This window comes from Pelodiscus sinensis, chromosome 4 (assembly GCF_052426305.1).
Source record: "Pelodiscus sinensis isolate ZL-2025 chromosome 4, ASM5242630v1, whole genome shotgun sequence".
NCBI lineage: Eukaryota > Metazoa > Chordata > Testudines > Trionychidae > Pelodiscus > Pelodiscus sinensis.
This window is the reverse complement of record NC_143055.1, coordinates 106934284-106952190: the sequence shown is the minus strand read 5'-3', so window position 1 is coordinate 106952190 and position 17907 is coordinate 106934284. Positions and strand designations below refer to the sequence as shown.

Here is a 17907-nt window from a genome sequence, read left to right as displayed (position 1 = left end):
GTTGGAGAAAATTGGCTTTATAAATGTTTTTAGGCATTAAACTGAAGGTGGGAGAGCACTGTGTGTGGAGTGGTACATTCAGTTGCCTGAAAAGTGGATGTTTGTGCATTTGTATAACTATAGTCCCTGTGGTCAGTCTGACAGATTAACTCACTGCTGGCAAGAATGGTTTTTGGATGATTATCCCTAGAATGATAGGTTGTACTTGTGATTATTGTGGGAAATCTGTATCATAAGGTTAGTGTTTTCTCAGAAATGAAAGACCTGGCTACATGAAAAGAATATCAGAAGTATGAAAGGAAGGTACAAATTAAGGGTGGCTGAAAGGGATAAATATGGACACATAATCCATTTAATTTTCTCTTGTGTTTACAGACTGAAGAGTCCCTGAGACGCCTGCATCAGCCTCTACACCTGAGACTTCCAATACAGGAAATGAATGATAAAGATTAATTTTTTCAAAACTGATTTCAATATATAGTTACTATGTTGCAAACTGGATATTTTTGACGACTGTAGTTCTGAACATTACTAGAAATTCTGATTAAAACTATTATATCATTAGATTTTTAAAAATGAATTACCAAAATAAATCCTTCAAAATATGCATTCTGATCTTGTAATAAAAATCTCTCTCCATTTTAGTGAATTGATGTGGGCATAAGAGTCAGAATGGTGTTCTACTGTACTGAAGCATTTTACTATTTTTGATGGGTCTATTAACAGCAGAGGTGAATAGCTCAGAAAACTTGATCTCATGGAACGGTTTCTGGTATTTATGGCCAAATGTATTTTTATGCTTTAACGGGTTTCTGGTTAAGTCCCAATCAGGAAAGTTTATGTTTAAAATTAAGAATGTGTATAAGTGCTTCCATAACACCTTCCATCCAGAACCTCTTGCCACTTATGAAAGTAGATAAGTATTACTCACATTTACAGATGGAGAAAGTTAACCAAACCATAGTCATTGAGGAAATCCCTGACCCAGGATTAAGAAAAGTTTCTTGGATTTCTCTCCATGTATCTAACTTCTGGCAGTTATGTCCTCTTAACTGACAAAGTCAAAGCACTAAAACCTTGAACCACAGACTCAAATCCTCCGTGCTATTTATACAAGGAATTAATAGAATTAACAATAAAACTAGTTGATCTTAGGTAGGGATGTAAGCAACTAGTCAATTGGTTGCTTCTGCTCCCTTGCTGCCTCTAGCACAAAGAAGCAGCAAGGTTGAGGGGGGGAGAGGATGAAGAAGTGCTGGGGGAATCTGGTTAGCTCCAGCTCCGTGGGAGGTGGCAGGGGTGCAGCGACGGCGAACTTTGAAATGTACAAAGTCCCACTGGAGACTCTTGTACATTTCAAAGCAGACGCACCCACATGCTTTGGGTCAGTGGGACTCCCCGCTGGCCCCAGATTCCACATAGCTGGGCCTCTTGTACATAAAAGGCAGAATGCGTTAATCCTTATGGACTAATCAAATAGTTGATGGAAATCCCATTGACTATTCGATTAGTTAATCGAAATTTAACATCCCTAATCATATGTCACTATATACTGTACATCATCTCAGATGTCTATATAATATAGTACCTTAAATCTGAAACAAAAAATAATTTGTCACCAATCATCTGTATTTTTCTTAATTCATAATATATTGTATATGAATTTTACAGTGTGACATGTAGGCTCATGTTCAGGTGGCTGAAGAACATATATGTACATAGCTCTCCTGAGTAGCACTATTATAAACTCAGTGTGCTATTATAGTAAAAGATTAGTTTGGCATGCAGTGTCCAGGGTACTATAAGTTTCAATACAAAGAATAGTGGGGTTCGATTTTTTTTAATTTTTTTTTTTATTAATAGGTCAGTTAGGTTGTGAACTGTGTGTAGTTACTGTGTAAATTAGCTAGAGAATAAATGGAACACATGCAGTCATTTTTCTAACTACATCAACTCTTTAAAGGAAAGCGAAGAAAAGGTATTGATCTAGTAAGGAAGAACCCCAAAACAGCAGTGCTTCTCAGATGTTGAGTTCCTCCCCTTAAATTAAAGGCAAAATATCACACAGGCTGGGGGTTTACTGAAATGCACATTTTAATGTGTTGAAGATGTGAAGTATATTTTAAGATACTGAAAAATTACAAAACATGCCTTAGTTGCATTCCCCATAAATTGAGAGTAGAGGAGAAAAAAGCTTTTATAAGCTAATGCAATTTTTACAAATTGTGAAAAGCTACAAAGTGATAGAAAGCAGAAAGTGTCATTCAAGTGTAAATCAGAACATTTTAAAAAATTGGTTTAAAAAGTGCTTCTCTCTTAGCACTTGCATAACCCTCATTAGCATGGGATCTGAGCACCTTGCAATTTTTATTACGTAGAAATCAATATTACATTTATTTTCCCCAAAAATTCCCTGAGAATGCTATTGCTGCAATGCTGATGTATTGTAACAAAGCTATTTCTAATACAGAAACTTTTTTAAAATATTTAAATTAATCCTGAAATTTGATCCTAGCATTTTTGCAAAATGGTCCTGTTGAGGAAAATGCATGAGGTGAATACCTGTGAAATTCTCTAGCCACATCAAAAAATCATATTTTAAACTACTTTCAGTGATCTAGATTACTAGATTATGTGATGAAGAAATTTTCCATATTTTGGGTGACTGTGGATAAAATGTCACTCACAGATGGGCATTTCTACTTTGATTTTTGATGAAAATGTAATTTTTTAGTCAACATTGAGGCAAAACAAGGAACCTGCTTTTTGCCTAGGGCATTAATGTCTCTGCACACATCCACTTCGCGATGAGATACTTTCCTGTTCACCAGAGTGAGAAGTTCTGTGAACTCCAAGGAGGAACCATACTTCCTTATCATCTCACACAAGTCTTGAATGTACCAGGAGCCATTTAGAGTTTCACGATGAGAATAATAACCTATTGGGAAATAAGAGCATAGGATTCCATTTAACCTTAAATGAAGACTAGAAGTGACAGTTAATAACACTTAATGCCACACTTTACTTATTGCCAGTCATTTTCATGGGCTGCAGGTAAGTTCTAGATATCTCTCTTCACTGTTTGTGCTATCTTGGGTACTCTGATGCCAGAGATAAAAACAGCACTTTGGCAGATTTGAATAATCAAATTTAACCTGGGATTAATAAGAACAGCCACACAGTCGAACCAATGGTTGATCTAGCCCAGTATCTTCTCTTTAACAGTGGCCTCTGCTAGATGCTTCACAGGGAATGAACAGAAGAGGGCAATTATTAAGTGATCCATGCCCAGCTTCTGGCATTTAGAGGCTCAGGACACCCAGAGCATGGGGTTGCATCTCTGATCATCTTGGCTAATCATTGATGGACCTCCATAAACTTACCTTTTTAAAAAAAAAAACCCACAAGTTAGTTTTGTCCTTCACGTCACACCCTGTCAATGAGTTCCAGAGGTTAACTGCGTGTTGTGTGAAGTAGTACTTCCCTTTTGCTTGTTTTAAACCTGCTACCTCTTCATTTCTGTCACTGGAGTTGCACATTGGTGTTTAATTTTGCTCTTTGACTTTTATACAATATTATGCAAAATTATTTTGTATTAATATTTGTATACCTTTCCAACATCAGGCAATGTTAAATGAAGTGCAATATTAATTTAATAGCAGAAACAGTTCTGTAAATTCACCCATTGTGGAATTATGAGATAGTCTTTAGGATTGAGAGATGGTTTGGGGAGGGCATCCTGCTATGTGAAGAGGTTGAAGAAATATGACACTGAAGAGAGATGCAGAAGACTATTTCCTCCCAACAAGTAACTCAGTGATAAGGATGTGATCAGTATGCTTTGAGGAGCGAACTGATTTAAAAATTTCAAGTTAGATGGCATGTTTTGACTTATTCTCAACCCTTTCACCACTTGGGAGAGACGCCACTAATGCAGACATGCAAAGTGGTGAGTTTAAGGAACTTGAATTCTTGTTTTGATTGTGCAGTGAAGAAACTGCAAACCTACTATACTTAATGATACAGCTGCAAAACTCCTGCAGGAGTTAGATGCTAGAAATGTCAGTGCAAAATAACATACCTTCTGCAACTGAGTAGCACATTAGAAAGTCTGCACCTGCAGGTAACGTATACACAGTTGCAGCATCTGCTTCAGTTTCATTGATGTTGGACTTATCTGTAATACTGTCCACTGCATCCTGAGCAATGACTGGGTCATCGTGTTTATCTCCTCGACATGCCTAGCAGGAAAGAAAACTGTCAACTCCTCTTATCTACTGAGTACAGTTAGCCATCACAGAACAAAATGCTAAAAGCAGAAGCATTCCTGTTCATTAATGTAGCTGTGTTCAGAAAGAACGACGTTCTATCCTACTACAATATTTTCATTGGTAGAGCAAGCTGGTTAAGAGTGAAGGGCATTAACTTAGAAATATCAAGGCATAGCTGACACGGTACCGATCTGCTCTCCATTTCTGGAAGAAGGTGGTAGTACCTTACAGATCAGTTCAGGGATGGTGGTGTGTGTTTAAGCAGCAGCTTGAAAACAGTGTGGTGGTATACTCATGGGAGAAGCAGTAGTGTGAGGCTGATGCACTCAGTGTAGCACAGGAGACAAAGTCGGGGACGCAATAAGATGCGAGTTTCTTCACTGCAGCCTCCAATATTTCAGCAGGGTCATCATTACTATCTTTTAATGTCTTAGTGTACATTGTAAATTAAAACAAGGGTGGAACTGATTTTTGGTTGTGTTGTTTTATGGATGAGTCTACATTAGTAAGAGCCTCCAAATAATTAAAGTTCCAGTTGTGGTACTGAACATTTCTCCTTCTTGCAGTTTTGACTTGTATAAAATCCAAAGTGGATTTACTCTTTAGTATAAGATACTGACTTAGCAGCAGGTTTAATTCTGCAGGGACTCTTAAGTCTGAAGGAAGTTTTGTCCCAAGAGGAGAGAAGTGATAAAGTGATTCATCCAGGGAGGGGAACAGCTTTAAATTATGGCCATGTCTGCCCACGATTGCTGTAAATGGAGGCCACTCATCTCCTGAAGGCCCTGGCCACTGTTACTCATGTTGAATTATGCAGCCAATTTTGAGACCCACTGAAGCAAGAATTTCTTTGCTAAAAGGTCATGAGAGGCCAACATATAGTGCATGACTAATTGAGCTCCAAATATAAATGGGGTTTACACAAAAATGTACAGCACAGGTCATGTAGTACAAACTTCCAACAGCATCAGGCCAAGAGACCTCAACCTTGACTGGAAGGGAACCATCTGATGAGGCAAGAACTTAGTTCATGGAGTATGCCTATTCAGTTTTTAGCTTTCCTAAGTCTGGTATATAAGCACTAGTTGTGGTTACCTAAGGAATTGAGATTCTTTCCCTCAAATTACTGATGGTAAAGGTGTGTCTGCCATTGGACAATTGTTGGCTATTTACATGGTCTTGATTTTGAGCTAGCTTTCATGTATCCATATAATTTTACCATTGTGACCGTGGCAGCTTCAATACAAGATTGTCTTGTTTTAGCTAAGCATAGCAAAAAATTAAATTTAAGCTGATTCTCAAAAGCTTTTGTACACTAGTTATTTTCCAACCCCAGTACATAACTGTAACCCAAAGATTTGATGCCATCTAGCATTAAGAGACAGGGATCCCCTGGGTTAACTTTAAGGTGTTTTGTAGGGTCTCTGATGGAAGCCTGTGTCACAATAGATGGCTGTGTGTGTGTGTGTGTGTGTGTGTGTGTGTGTGAAAATTGTTTTTAGGCCTTGTAGCTAAAAACAGCACATCTTGAAACAAGTGTCTCCCACCTCCTATCTGGAGAAGTTTATTTCATTGGCAGATCCCTGTGTCTTTCAATAGATGTCTCTTAATATATTGAGTTAAATGCTCATGAAGAACTTGATGAGAATTGAGAAGAGGTAAAAATATAAGTTCTCATCTGGTATATTTGGGGCTGCAGAGAGAGATCCTGCTAGCACTCTTGACCTTATAAAAGAGGGATTTCAGCCACCTTGGCTGGAAAAGGCACTGGAGTAAAGCTATCATGTAAAAGATGGGAAAATGCTCCATGAGTTAAGTTTAGGCTCCACAAAAGTGTGTTGTGGTTTTATATGTAACCATTTGTTTCTAATAGTCTTAGTTTCTATTATTTGAATCTCTATTCTTTGATAAACATTCTTATTTTCACTTTAAACATATCTAAGTGCCATCTGTTAGGCAGAGTGGGGGATCTTAGTTGACTCAAGTAAGATGCTGTTTGTTAGTCTTTTGGGAGCAGTGAATCTCAGCGAATTCAATGAAATGGACTGAGGAACACTCAAGGACTATGGAAGTGGTATGCACCTATCATTAACCTGCAGAGAGAGAGAGATCGAGATCATGCAGTGCTTGTGTTGCCAGAGACGGGTGGAGACAAGAAGTTGATCCACAGAGAAGACTTTCTCTCACTAAAGCTATGTCTACACTGCAGGGTTTTTGCGCAAGAAGCTTTTTGTGGAAGAGATCTTCCACAAAAACTTATTGCACAAAAGCGCATCCACACCTCAAAAGTGCATCGCAAAAGCGATGTGCTTTTGCACAAGTGTGTCCACACTGCATGGATGCTCTTGCACAAGAAAGTTCTGATTGCCATTAACAGAATGGCCATCAGAGCACCTGTGCTTTTTCTGTAGGCTCTTTTTGCACAAGAAACCCCTGCAGAGTGTCCACACATGCCTTTTTGTGCAAGAGCTGTAGCTCTCGTTTGGAGAGGAATAACTCTACTGGCAAAAGCCCTCTGTCCTGCCGATTTACGGGGTTTTTAGGTTTGTTTATTTTGGTGCAAAAATGTGCTTGAGGTGTGGACGCTTCACCATTTTTTATGCAAAAACCTTGTAGTGTAGACAGCCTATGGGCAGGTAATAGCACAGAAAGGGAAGTACATAAATTCAAAAACCGACATCTTACCTGAACTATAAATATTTTAGGCTTTCCTATTAGACTCTGGCAGTTGTCTCCTCTGAACATGTGTGTCACCGTCTGAATTTTTATTTTAGCGTCATAGGCGTAAATGTGATTGTCTTCACCATGGCTCAGGAACACACATACAAAGCAGTCAGCATCACTGTGGTTGTCCATTGACACTAGAATAGTGGAGCTGTGTTTAGATGATTATGCAAGTTTTATGCTATTTATTAAACACCACACAATTAGTCTACTCAAAACCTCATTAAATGACTTAATCTCAAATCAGTCCTATTCCAAATATGTTGAGCCATATTGTCAGTGGCTGTAAATCAGCTCTGCTGAAGTCTGGAACTACACTGATCCGTACAACCTGAGTAGCCAGTCTACTAGAAGTCAGAGAGATGCCTATTAAATACTAATTTTGTTGGTCACAGGTGCATTTTGGGAATATAAATGCTTGCAATGCAATACAAATGAAGATAATACCGGTATAAAATTACGTATTTTCTGTTACTTAGTCTTTTTATGTTATGGGAATTCATCACAAAAGGAAAACAATACAGGCAGTCCCCGAGTTACGCGGATCCGACTTATGTCGGATCCGTAGTTACAAACGGGGATTTCTCGCCCCGGAGAACTAGAGCAGCGGGACGCCTGGTCCCGCCGCCCGCCTTCTCCGGGGCGAGAAAAGCTGCTCCCCGTCTCCCTGGTCTGCTGGCGGAGCCAGCAGACCAGGGAGACAGGAGCAAAGCGGCGGAGCACCGGGGGCCGGACCCGCGGCCGCTTCCAGATCAGCTGGAAGCGGCGCGGGTCCTGCCGGGTGCTCCGCCGCTCTGTGCAGCGTCTCCCTGGTCTGCAGACCAGGGAGACGCTGCGCAGAGCCCCGGAGGACCCGGGCCGGACCGCGGCGCTGATCTGGAAGCGCCACTGTTCGGCCCGGGTCCTCCGCAGCTTTGCTCCACGTCTCCCTGGTCTGCTGGGGGGGATGCAGCTAGTGCCCCCCCCCCCCCCAGCAGACCAGGGAGACGTGGAGCAAAGCCGGGGGCCTGTGGTAGAGCAGGTGGGGCACTGCTGGTTGGTCCCGCAGCACCGCTTCTCGGCGCTACTGGACCAACCCGGCAGCACCCCAGCTGCTCTGCCCCAGGCGTCCTGATTCAGCTGCTGATCAGATTCAGCTGCTGATCAGTTTCAGCAGTGGCTGAATCAGGATGCCTGGGGCAGAGCATCTGGGGTGCTGCTGGGTTGGTCCAGTAGCTCCGAGGAGCAGCCGCGCTACTGGACCAAGCCAGCAGCACCCGAGCTGCTCTACCCCAGGCGTCCCAAAGTCAGCCGCTGCTGAAACTGACCAGCAGCTGACTACAGGATGCCCGAGGCAGAGTTGCTCTGCCCTGGGCTTCCTGGAATCAGCTGCTGATCAGTTTCAGCAGCAGCTGACTTGGGGACGCCTGGTGTTCTTATCTTGAATCTGTATGTAAGTCAGAACTGGTGTCCAGATTCAGCGGCTGTTGAAACTGATCAGTTTCAGCAGCGGCTGATGCCAGTTCCGACTTACATACAGATTCAACTTAAGAACAAACCTACAGTCCCTATCTTGTACGTAACCCGGGGACTGCCTGTACAGGTTAACATGAATTTGTCTACCAGTGATGGAGAAATACAATCTTATCTAGAACCACCTCTGCAAGCAGACTAAGACATACCCGTGACATAGATTCCTACCTTCATAAATGTTCTGCAACACTTCTTCTGCTTTAAGGTCATCAAAGCATTTGACTTCAAAGCCAAGCGCTGTCAAACTATCATTAAACACACACATTTTAATAAGTATCCTTGTTGAGTTATAAATTTCACCCCTTTTGTTGCTTCCCTTTGCAACTTTGTACCTGTTCCTTAAGAGAATAAATATCCATGTCAATTTATGTAATGACACCCAAATCTGATAGCTAGGAGTGCCTTAAAGCTGCATACAACAACAAAAAAATTATAAAGTGAAGGTATTTTAATAAAATAGGAATTATCTTAAAGAGCAACAGAAAAACAAAATTCAGTACTTCCCCAGGGACCTATCTGAAAACCAACCACCAAACCAAAATGCAAAATAAAGTAGGACAATTTCCATTTTTGCCAAAATTTCATTTTCAGACCACTGTTAGCCTAAATGACAGTTCTGGACTTTTTTTTTTTTTTTTTTGAAGGGGCAAAATACCATCAATCAGAAACATCATATAAACAGAACATAAAAACTTAATCATGCCTTGAAAAGTGCTAATGCTGGGCCATGCAACCTCCTCTATATTATGTTTTCATTTGGTTATGGGCAGCCCCTTGCCTTGTGAGCTCTGTGCCCAGTGGAGCGGGCAGCCTCTGCAAATCCTTAGGGCTACGTCTACACTGGCATGATTTTCTGGAAATGCTTTTAACAGAAAAGTTTTCCATTAAAAGCATTTTTGGAAATGCGCGTTTTCCACAAAAGCACTTTTTGCGGAAAAGCGTCCGTGGCCAATTTAGACACGCTTTTCTGCAAAAAATCCCCCATTACCATTTTCGCGATCGGAGCTTTTTTGCGGAAAACAGTACTGTGCTGTTTACACTGGCCCTCTTGCGCAAATGATTTGCGCAAAAGGGCTTTTGCCCGAACGGGAGTAGCACAGTATTTCCGCAAGAACACTGACGATCTTACATGAGATCGACAGTGTTCTTGCAGAAATTCAAGCGGCCAGTGAAGACAGCTGGCAAGTTTTTCCGCAAAAGCAGATGATTTTGTGGAAAAACTTGCCAGTCTAGACACAGCCTAGGAGTACAGCACAGCTTTCCCTCTCCACTCCCCCTCCCCCAGCCTTTAGTGCTGCCTGGACCATGTGCTGTTGCACTCCAGCAGCAATTTCAAGGCAGCAGCTGCCAGAGTCCCAGGCCCCCTTGAATCGCTGAGCCCCAGGGAAATTGTCCTCTGCCCCCAACCTCTCCATCAGCAGGGCTGTCTGTGCCAATCTACTACACAATGGTGACTAGTTACTTTACAGACATCAGGTCAGTACCAGCCTACCCTGGGTGCTCTTACCAATTTTTATTCATTTCCTCAATGCCATGATGTGCTGCTGGGTGCATAGGTCTATACATTAAAGCAAAAATCACAATGGAACTACACTGCTTGTGAATGGAATAGGAGGCTTGCTACCACTTCTTTAGAGGGACATGTTTCTAATTACTACATCTAATATTGTATGCAGTGTAGTAATAGCTGTGTTGGTCCCAGTATATTAGAGAAATGCTAAAGTAGGTGAGATATTACTTTTTATCCAACCATCTTCTAGTTAGTGAGAGAGAGATGCCTTCAAGTCAGAGAGAGTGCTTCTTCAAGCCTGGGGATGACCCAAAGAAGACCTGTGTGTGGCTGGAAAGCTTGCCCCTCTCACCAAACAGAAGTTGATCCAATAAAAGAGATTATACCTCGCTCACCTGGTCTCTCTGTAGCTAACATATTGTCAGTGATGGGACTCTGAATTTGTTGGTAGTCCACAAAGGAAGGCAACTAGAGCTAGCTGTTTTCTGTAAGTAATGCATCCCTTTCTTTGTGGGTATCTATTTTTGTTGTAAAATAGCATGTGACTAAACTTAGATTATACTGGCTCCTTGAGTTTTTTTTATATATATATATATATAATGTGACTATCACGACTGTGCCTAAAGCACGGGTGGGCAATTTCTGAAGTGGCCCTGGGCTGTACCAGAAGGGGCGGGGCCTCAAGTGAAAGGGGGTGGGGCCAGGATTCTTACTTGCTTCCTGACCTACAGACCATGATTGGTCTAGGGGTGGGGAGGGAGGTGCCTTTGCCCCCCCCCCCACAAGGTTCCCCCTAGGCACCCATGCCCCTGGCGGTGGGATGACACTTTGTATGCTCCCCCTTCTGCCCCCAGGCCAATCAGGGCTTGGTGGCGGGTGAGCGCACGAAGTCTCCTCTCATCCTGCCAGGAGCCATGTGCTGCTGGCAGAGCGGAGGAATCTTCATGAGCTTCCTTCCATCCCCAGGCCCTAATTGGCCTGGGGCTGGGGGAGTGGCAGGGCCTCCATGGGCTGCATCAACCTGCTTGGCAGGCCAGATCCAACTCACAGAGGCCCTTTTGCCCACCCTTGGCCTAGAGCTTTATTTGGCTGCACAGCTGTCCGGCTTCCCCAAAGCTGCTTTTCGATAACTACCAGTTAGCAGATACAAAATAGGCAATACCTAGAACTGTGTGCACTTATTAGGTGAATAGGAATAAAGGTCTCTCTCAACCTCCTCAACTTTTTAGTCAGTTTTTGAAATTATACCATAGCACATCTGTTTATCCTACCGATCTAACATTGAACTATTCTGCTATTGGATGACATAAATTACAGGAGGCCCCCGAGATGCCCATTTTTGTAAGTGTGGAAGGGGCTGGAACACCCTGACTCACATCCTCAGCCCACATTTACGATGGTGCACGGTGCCTACCATAAATGAGGGTTCAAGTTACAAACCCCCGACTTGCAACGCTTCTTTCGGAACCAATTGCATCACAAGTCAGGGGCCTCTTGTAGATTTATTTGAACATTTACTGTTACTGGTTAAGTGAATAACAGTAGGCGTAAGATATGAATCAGCAAAAGGTCAACTGATCTCCTACCATAAGCCCCACAATTATAAGAATCACAAAGAAAGAACTTCTGTTTCAACAGCAGACACTTGCATTCAGCCATCACATGAATGCATTTAGGGATATTAGATAAATGAATGTTGCCAAACAATATTAAATGGACAGTCAGCTTGAAATCTAGTCAATTATAATAAAATAAAAAGCTAAAAATAATGTCAAGTACTATACCTCCCTTTCTCCCTACCAGTTTGTGACATTACAATGAAATTTACCTCTTTTTTTGTTAACCTCTGAAAATATTTTGTCTGCCCTCATATTGAAATGCAACAATACAATTTGCTTAGTTATGCAAAATTAAGAAGCCTTTAAAAATTAAGACCGCCACTTTGTCTTCCCCACCTTGATAGTTGTCTGTACCTCAACAATCTATTTTCACAGGGCTTGATCCTGTCCCCATTGAAATCAATGGGAGTTCTGGCTTCAAAAGGAGCAGAAGCAGGCATTTAACTCTTTATCATGGGGTACTGTGCAAAACCTTTCAGTCACAATTACACAATGAAATCAGTTATTTTAGAGCTGCTGGCATAACTTGTATGACAAATCACTCTGAATTGCATATTTTTATTTAACGTATCTAAAAAAGAATCCTTCAGAAAAACCAGCAAATATCTTACCTGCGTTTCAGATTGTCTCTGTCTGCAAGAGTGCCACGTCTATCTGGCAGTGTCAAATGCCAGTTAAACCGCTCATGATTGAAGATTAAAGCAATCCCTCTACGCCTGTGGTTCATTTTGTATTGTGCTTCTGGATCAAAAGCTTGGCTATTAGAAAGAGAAAACATGCCTTTTAATTAAACATTAAATAATTATTAGTCCACCTACACATGTTCAGAAGCCAAGATTTTAAGAGATGCTATATACCCAAATCCCTAGTCACATTTGAAAAACTGGGGCACATTAAAATCTCATTAAAGAACTGGCTGCAGTAGATAAAGGCCAGTCAATTCTGAGTTTAAAAAGCTGTTTCTGTAACTTTCATTGTTTGCTTGGATTATCCATTGACTTCCAGGAAAGAAAACTGTCAGTCCAATAACCAGGTACATTATGATAAATTTAAGTGGATTTTGGACTCATTACCAATTCTTTAGGTTTCACGGTTTAGCCAGATTCTTTACTTTAAAAATGACAGTGAAGACACCTTTCAAGAATATAAATGTGCACTAGTTGGAATTTTGTTTCAAGTTACTGCTTACTAAATCACACACAATATTAACATAGCAGCACATAACTTTCACAGAATTATAGGACTAGAAGGGACCTCATGCGGTCATCTAGTCCAATCCCCTGCACGCAGGGAAGGACTAAGTATTTTATCTAGAGACTATTTCTGGCAGGTGTGTAACCTGCTTCTAAAAAGCTCCAATTATGAGCATTCCATGACCTCACTATGTAATTTATTTTAATGCTTCCAAGTTAGGGGAAGATTTTCTTAACCTAAACCACCCTTGCTGCAATTTAAGTCCTATTCTGAGAGCTTTAGAACAGTCCTCCTTACTAACAGAATTTAGGTACTTGAAAATGGTTATAATGTATCCTTTTAGTCTTCTCTTTTCTAGACTAAAGAAACACAACTGTTTCAATATTCTCTCATGGTTCGTATTTTCTAGACATTTCTTTTCTTTTCTTTTTTATTTTTGCTGTTCTCTGGACTTCTGAAATGTGGTGCCCAGAACTGGAGAGAACACTCTAGCTGAAAGAATGATCTCTCATGTCTTGCTTACAAGACTCCTACTAATATATGTCAGAATGATATTTGCTTTTTTTGTAAGAAGGTTATGCTGTTGACTCATATTTAGTTTGTGGTCCACTATGATCCTCAGATTCCTTTCCACAATACTACTACTTAGGCAATCACGTCTCATTGTCTATGTATACAACTGACTGTTCCTTCCTAAATAGAGTACTTTGCATTTGTTTTTATTGAATTTCATCCCATTTATTTCAGACCACTTCTCCAGTTAGTCCAAATTGTTTTGAATTTTAATCCTATTCTCCAAAGCACTTGCAACTCCCTCCCTACCCCAGCTTGGTACTCTCTACAAACTAAGTGCAGTCTCTATGCCATGGTCTAAATCATTGATCAGGATATTGAATAGAATCAGACCCAGAACTGATCCTTACAGGATCCCACTTCTTATGCCTTTTGAGCATGTCCCATTGATAACTACTCCCTGGGAGAGATTTATCAACCAATTTTGCAACCGTCTTATAGTAGCTCCATCTAGGGGTTGCAGTTCCCTAGTTTGTTTATAGGAAGGTCATGCAAGATAGTAACAAAAGCTTTACTAAAGTCAAGCTATACCATGTTTACCACTTCCCCTCTATCCATAAGGCTTGTTACTCCCTCAAAGAAAACTATCATGTTGATATGACACTACTTATTTCTGACACATCCACACTGAACCACCCAGTGTGCTCCACTGCCCCCAAAGCTCCTGCTACCATAGGAAGTCCAGGGCAAGGGCAGAGTAGGACTGCTGACACACCCCTTGGTGATCCCCGAAGCTGGGGGCTCAGGGAATGTGGTGCCATGGGAGAAGGGGGCAGGGTGAAGGTGGAAAGCGGTAGGGTTCGGGAGCCAGTAATGGATAGGCCCCCCCCATGACCACTGGGCCTCTCAGACTGGACTGTGCAATTGCTCTGGCTGGGGATGGCCTGCAGGCTGGGAGTTCGAGACCTCTGAGCTGCAGTCTCCAAATCACTTGAACAGCAACAATGTGAACATCTAAAAGATACATTTTTACAATAGATCACAACAAGGTTTTGGAAGGGGGTTGTTTTGTTTTTCTTTCATGACTATAAACTATAAATATTTCGGGCATTCAACTTATCAGAATCTAGTGAAGAAAGACATTATTTTATGGAATCAAACAGTGATCCTTGTCTAAATTGAAAGGCATGTTAAAAAACTATTTCCAAACACCCACTAAGACAATATTTTAAACAGCTTCTCTCTTGAAATCAGGTCAAAAGTTCAACAGTCCACCTAAGAAGCCATGAAAGCAAATACTTAACCTGTCAAAAATAACTAGCATGACTAGAGCCCATTTTGAGGCAGAGTGACCTGACCTGGACTATCACTCTTGGCACCCTAGGACTGACATGTCATGTTGCCAGTAAACAAAGACCTTGCTGGAGGCTGCTTCTCATCTGCTAGTCCCTATACTGCTATGTCTCTTTGTCACAAGAAGCAATTTGTTCTTCCACTGTGCTCTCCTCTTTGCATTATATGCATCTGTATGTGCAGATCATGTCTGACTAGCCTACATATAATGCATATACATATAAACATATGTATACACTAATTATTCTGATAAACAGAACAGACTTGCAATGAAATGCTGTGAACTATTATAAACATATAGCCAGGGCTATTGGGGGCCTGGATATTATCTAGCAGAAAGAAAGATGATGAGGGGAAAAGATATTTGAGGGGCTGGCTAATGGTTGGAGAAAGGGGTATTGAATGAAATCTGTGATATTGGCTGGTATGAGCATGTAGGCAATTCTTGCATGTCATCTCTCTATCTGTAGAAATGGTTTGGGGCACAGTTTCCCCAGTATTTCTTCCTTATTAATCACTTACTCACTGCCCCTATAAATGGCATGACCTTCCTGTGCTCATATGCAAAATCTCTACCTTCTCCACATTTGAGTCCCTTTGAAAGATCCACTCTTGCTATAGTGTTTATAGTAAATCTAGTTGATTCATAAATTTTTTTGTTAGACTCAGGCCAGAATGGACCATCCTGATCATCTAGTCTGGCCCCCTGCACATTGCAGACACAGAGAAGCCCCACCACCGGCCTAAAGAGGGAGCCTTATACACCACAGAGGAAATTAAGACTGTAAGAATGACCAGACTGCATCAGACTAATGATCCTGCTAGCCCAGTCACCCATCCTCCAACAGTGGCCAATGCCAGATGCTTCAAAGGCAATGGACAGAAGAGAGCAATTATCACGTGATCTGTTTTCTGTCGGTCACTCCCAGCAGCTGGCAGTCTGAGGTTTTGGGATGACTGGAGCACAGGACTGTGTCCCTGACCATCTTGGTTAATAACCCTTCAAGACATTCTCCATGCAACTGATCACTTTTTAACTGAACCCACTTACAAGTTGGCCTTCACAACATCAACTAGCAAGGAGGACCACATGCTGACTGTGCCTTGCAGGAAGACACGCCACCTTTGGTTTGGTATAAACCTGTTGCCTATTTCTGCTTCTTGAAAAGGGTGTGAGGGAAGAGGCAACAGCCCATGTACAAGTCTGGGATATATAGCTAGCTATGGTGATGGAGGCTGGAGACCCCTTCAACTTGCCTGTTGAAGCTGATACAGGTTCTACCTTTAAAAGCTGGGATTCTCTGGTCTGGTAACTTCTATGGTCTAGCATGACCACAGATGTTCCAGGATCAGAGTCCTGGCATGCTGCAGGAGGGCGGGGGCCTGGGAGCCGGCCTGTGGCTCAGTTGGCCTGCAAGGCGGGCAGGGTGGGGGTTTGGGGGAAGGAAGCCAGAAGCTGGCACACAGCTCAGTTGAACTGGTGAAGGGGTTCAGCAGGGAGCCAGCGCATGGCTTAGATGGGCTGGGGAGGGGCTGGCCATGCAGCTCAGCTAGGCTGCAGGGGGGAGCCAGGAAAATCCCTCATCCAGGACCAGTCAGGTCCTGAGGGTGCCAGACCAGGGAGATCCAACCTGTACACTTTAGCTAAATATTAGGCAGCAACAGCTCTGCACTTTGCAGTTCAATGGTTAAACTATCTGTGGTGTGGGTTTGAAGCCACTCTCTGCCTTCCTTATGAAGGGCTTTGGAGGGGTTTCAAACACAGTTGTGTTGCGTGTGCCCTGGGCAATGTGGTGCCAGTTTCTCCCTATTGCCTATGGAAGGGGTTTAATTAAACATTGGTTAGACCAAGAGCTGCTTCTAGATTGATCTGTATTGTAGAGGTTTGTCTGTGGGCTTGGACTGTAGCAGGGGTGGATTTGAGGGTCGCTGTGCCTGCCCCTGTTCTGTAAGGGTATGTCTACACTACAGCATTATTTGAAATAGCTTATTTTGAAATAACGCGTCTACACAGAAAATGCATTTTGAAATAGCATTTGGCTATTTCAAACTAGCGCGTCCACACTGAGTGGACTCTGAATCGCATTTAAGGCCAGCTGGAACCAGGTCCAGCAGGGCATCAGGTCAGGAGTTACTTTGTATAGCTGCTTCCTGAGGTTAAGGTCTCCCCCCACCCCAGACAGCCAGTTCTCAGGTTTCCCTGCTTGCTTGCCTACCTCGATGAGGGACAGCAAAGCATTTTGTCTCTGCGTACTATGGTTGTCCTCACTCAGGACATCTCAGCACTCAGCAACATGGAGCCAGCGCTGCCCCTGGGCATGCTGGTCTTCTCTTGGACACGTTGCTGCAAGCCTGGCTGCACTTTCTGCAGGCTGCCATCTGGGAGGTCCATCGGGGGGCTGTCGGTATCCAGGAGGCCCTGTGGGAGAGTTTTCACCCTGAGAAGCACTAAGAGCCTCCCTGGTGGGAGAAGGGAGAGGGAAACCTGGGAGGAGGGAGCTGGAAGGAGGAAGCAAGGGGAAGAAGGGGAAGGTGAAGCTCAGGGTTGGGGGTCTCGCCGGACCAACTTGATTTTCATGCGAACCTGCTTCTGGGTTCACATGTGGCCTTTGGTGGCCAGGCTGGTAGCTATCCTGCCATAGATGGCCGCGTTCCTCCATCTAGTGCAGAGATCATGGACGTTGGGGGCATCCCCCCCAAACCTGAATAAGATCCATGATCTCCAACCTGGACCAGAAAGGCGCCCGCCTTCTCCAGGCCCTGGCAGGCTCCTGGGAGCTGGCAGACTGCTCCTGGGGAGAGGTAGAGGGCTGGCTGCCAGTGGCTTGCTGGCTCATGCTTTAGGGCCACTGGGTCAGGTGCAGCGACAGCTGGCTCTGGGCTGGGATGGCTGGCTTGGAGCTGGAACAGGCACTGAGGCCAGAGTCTACCCCTTTAAGGGCTTCGGAGAGGTGGGGGGGAGAGGAGTGTTCTTGGTTGAGGCCAGAGTGGCCACCAGGGCACCCTGGGAAGGCTGGAGGCCCCCTATTTTGAAATAAGTGTCTACACAGCACTTATTTTGAAATAGCTATTTTGAAATTGGCGTTATTGCTTGTGGAATGAGGTTTACCAATTTCGAAATAAACCCTCTGCTATTTCAATTTAAATATGAAATAACAGAATGGCTGTGTAGATGCTAGGACAGTTATTTCGAAATAACGGCTGTTATTTT

General features: G+C 42.9%; 2 protein-coding genes across 4 annotated transcripts in view; one reads left to right on the top strand and one right to left on the bottom strand.

The window, feature by feature from the left end:
* MCUB (mitochondrial calcium uniporter dominant negative subunit beta) overlaps nucleotides 1–609 on the top strand; it is a 76238-nt gene extending 75629 nt beyond the window's left edge. For both annotated transcript variants that reach the window (XM_075929721.2, XM_075929720.2), the window contains exon 8: nucleotides 376–609. In XM_075929721.2, the coding sequence (XP_075785836.2) occupies nucleotides 376–453 (78 nt within the window). In that variant the 3' untranslated portion in view covers nucleotides 454–609. The remainder of the gene's footprint in view (nucleotides 1–375) is intronic.
* Nucleotides 610–1834: 1225 nt separating this feature from the next.
* The window catches only part of CASP6 (caspase 6), a 29497-nt gene continuing 13424 nt past the window's right edge, over nucleotides 1835–17907 (bottom strand). For both annotated transcript variants that reach the window (XM_075929718.2, XM_075929719.2), the window contains 5 exons: nucleotides 12248–12394; nucleotides 8676–8752; nucleotides 6957–7132; nucleotides 4082–4241; nucleotides 1835–2938 (listed from right to left, as the gene is read on the bottom strand). In XM_075929718.2, the coding sequence (XP_075785833.1) occupies nucleotides 2700–2938; nucleotides 4082–4241; nucleotides 6957–7132; nucleotides 8676–8752; nucleotides 12248–12394 (799 nt within the window). In that variant the 3' untranslated portion in view covers nucleotides 1835–2699. The remainder of the gene's footprint in view (nucleotides 2939–4081; nucleotides 4242–6956; nucleotides 7133–8675; nucleotides 8753–12247; nucleotides 12395–17907) is intronic.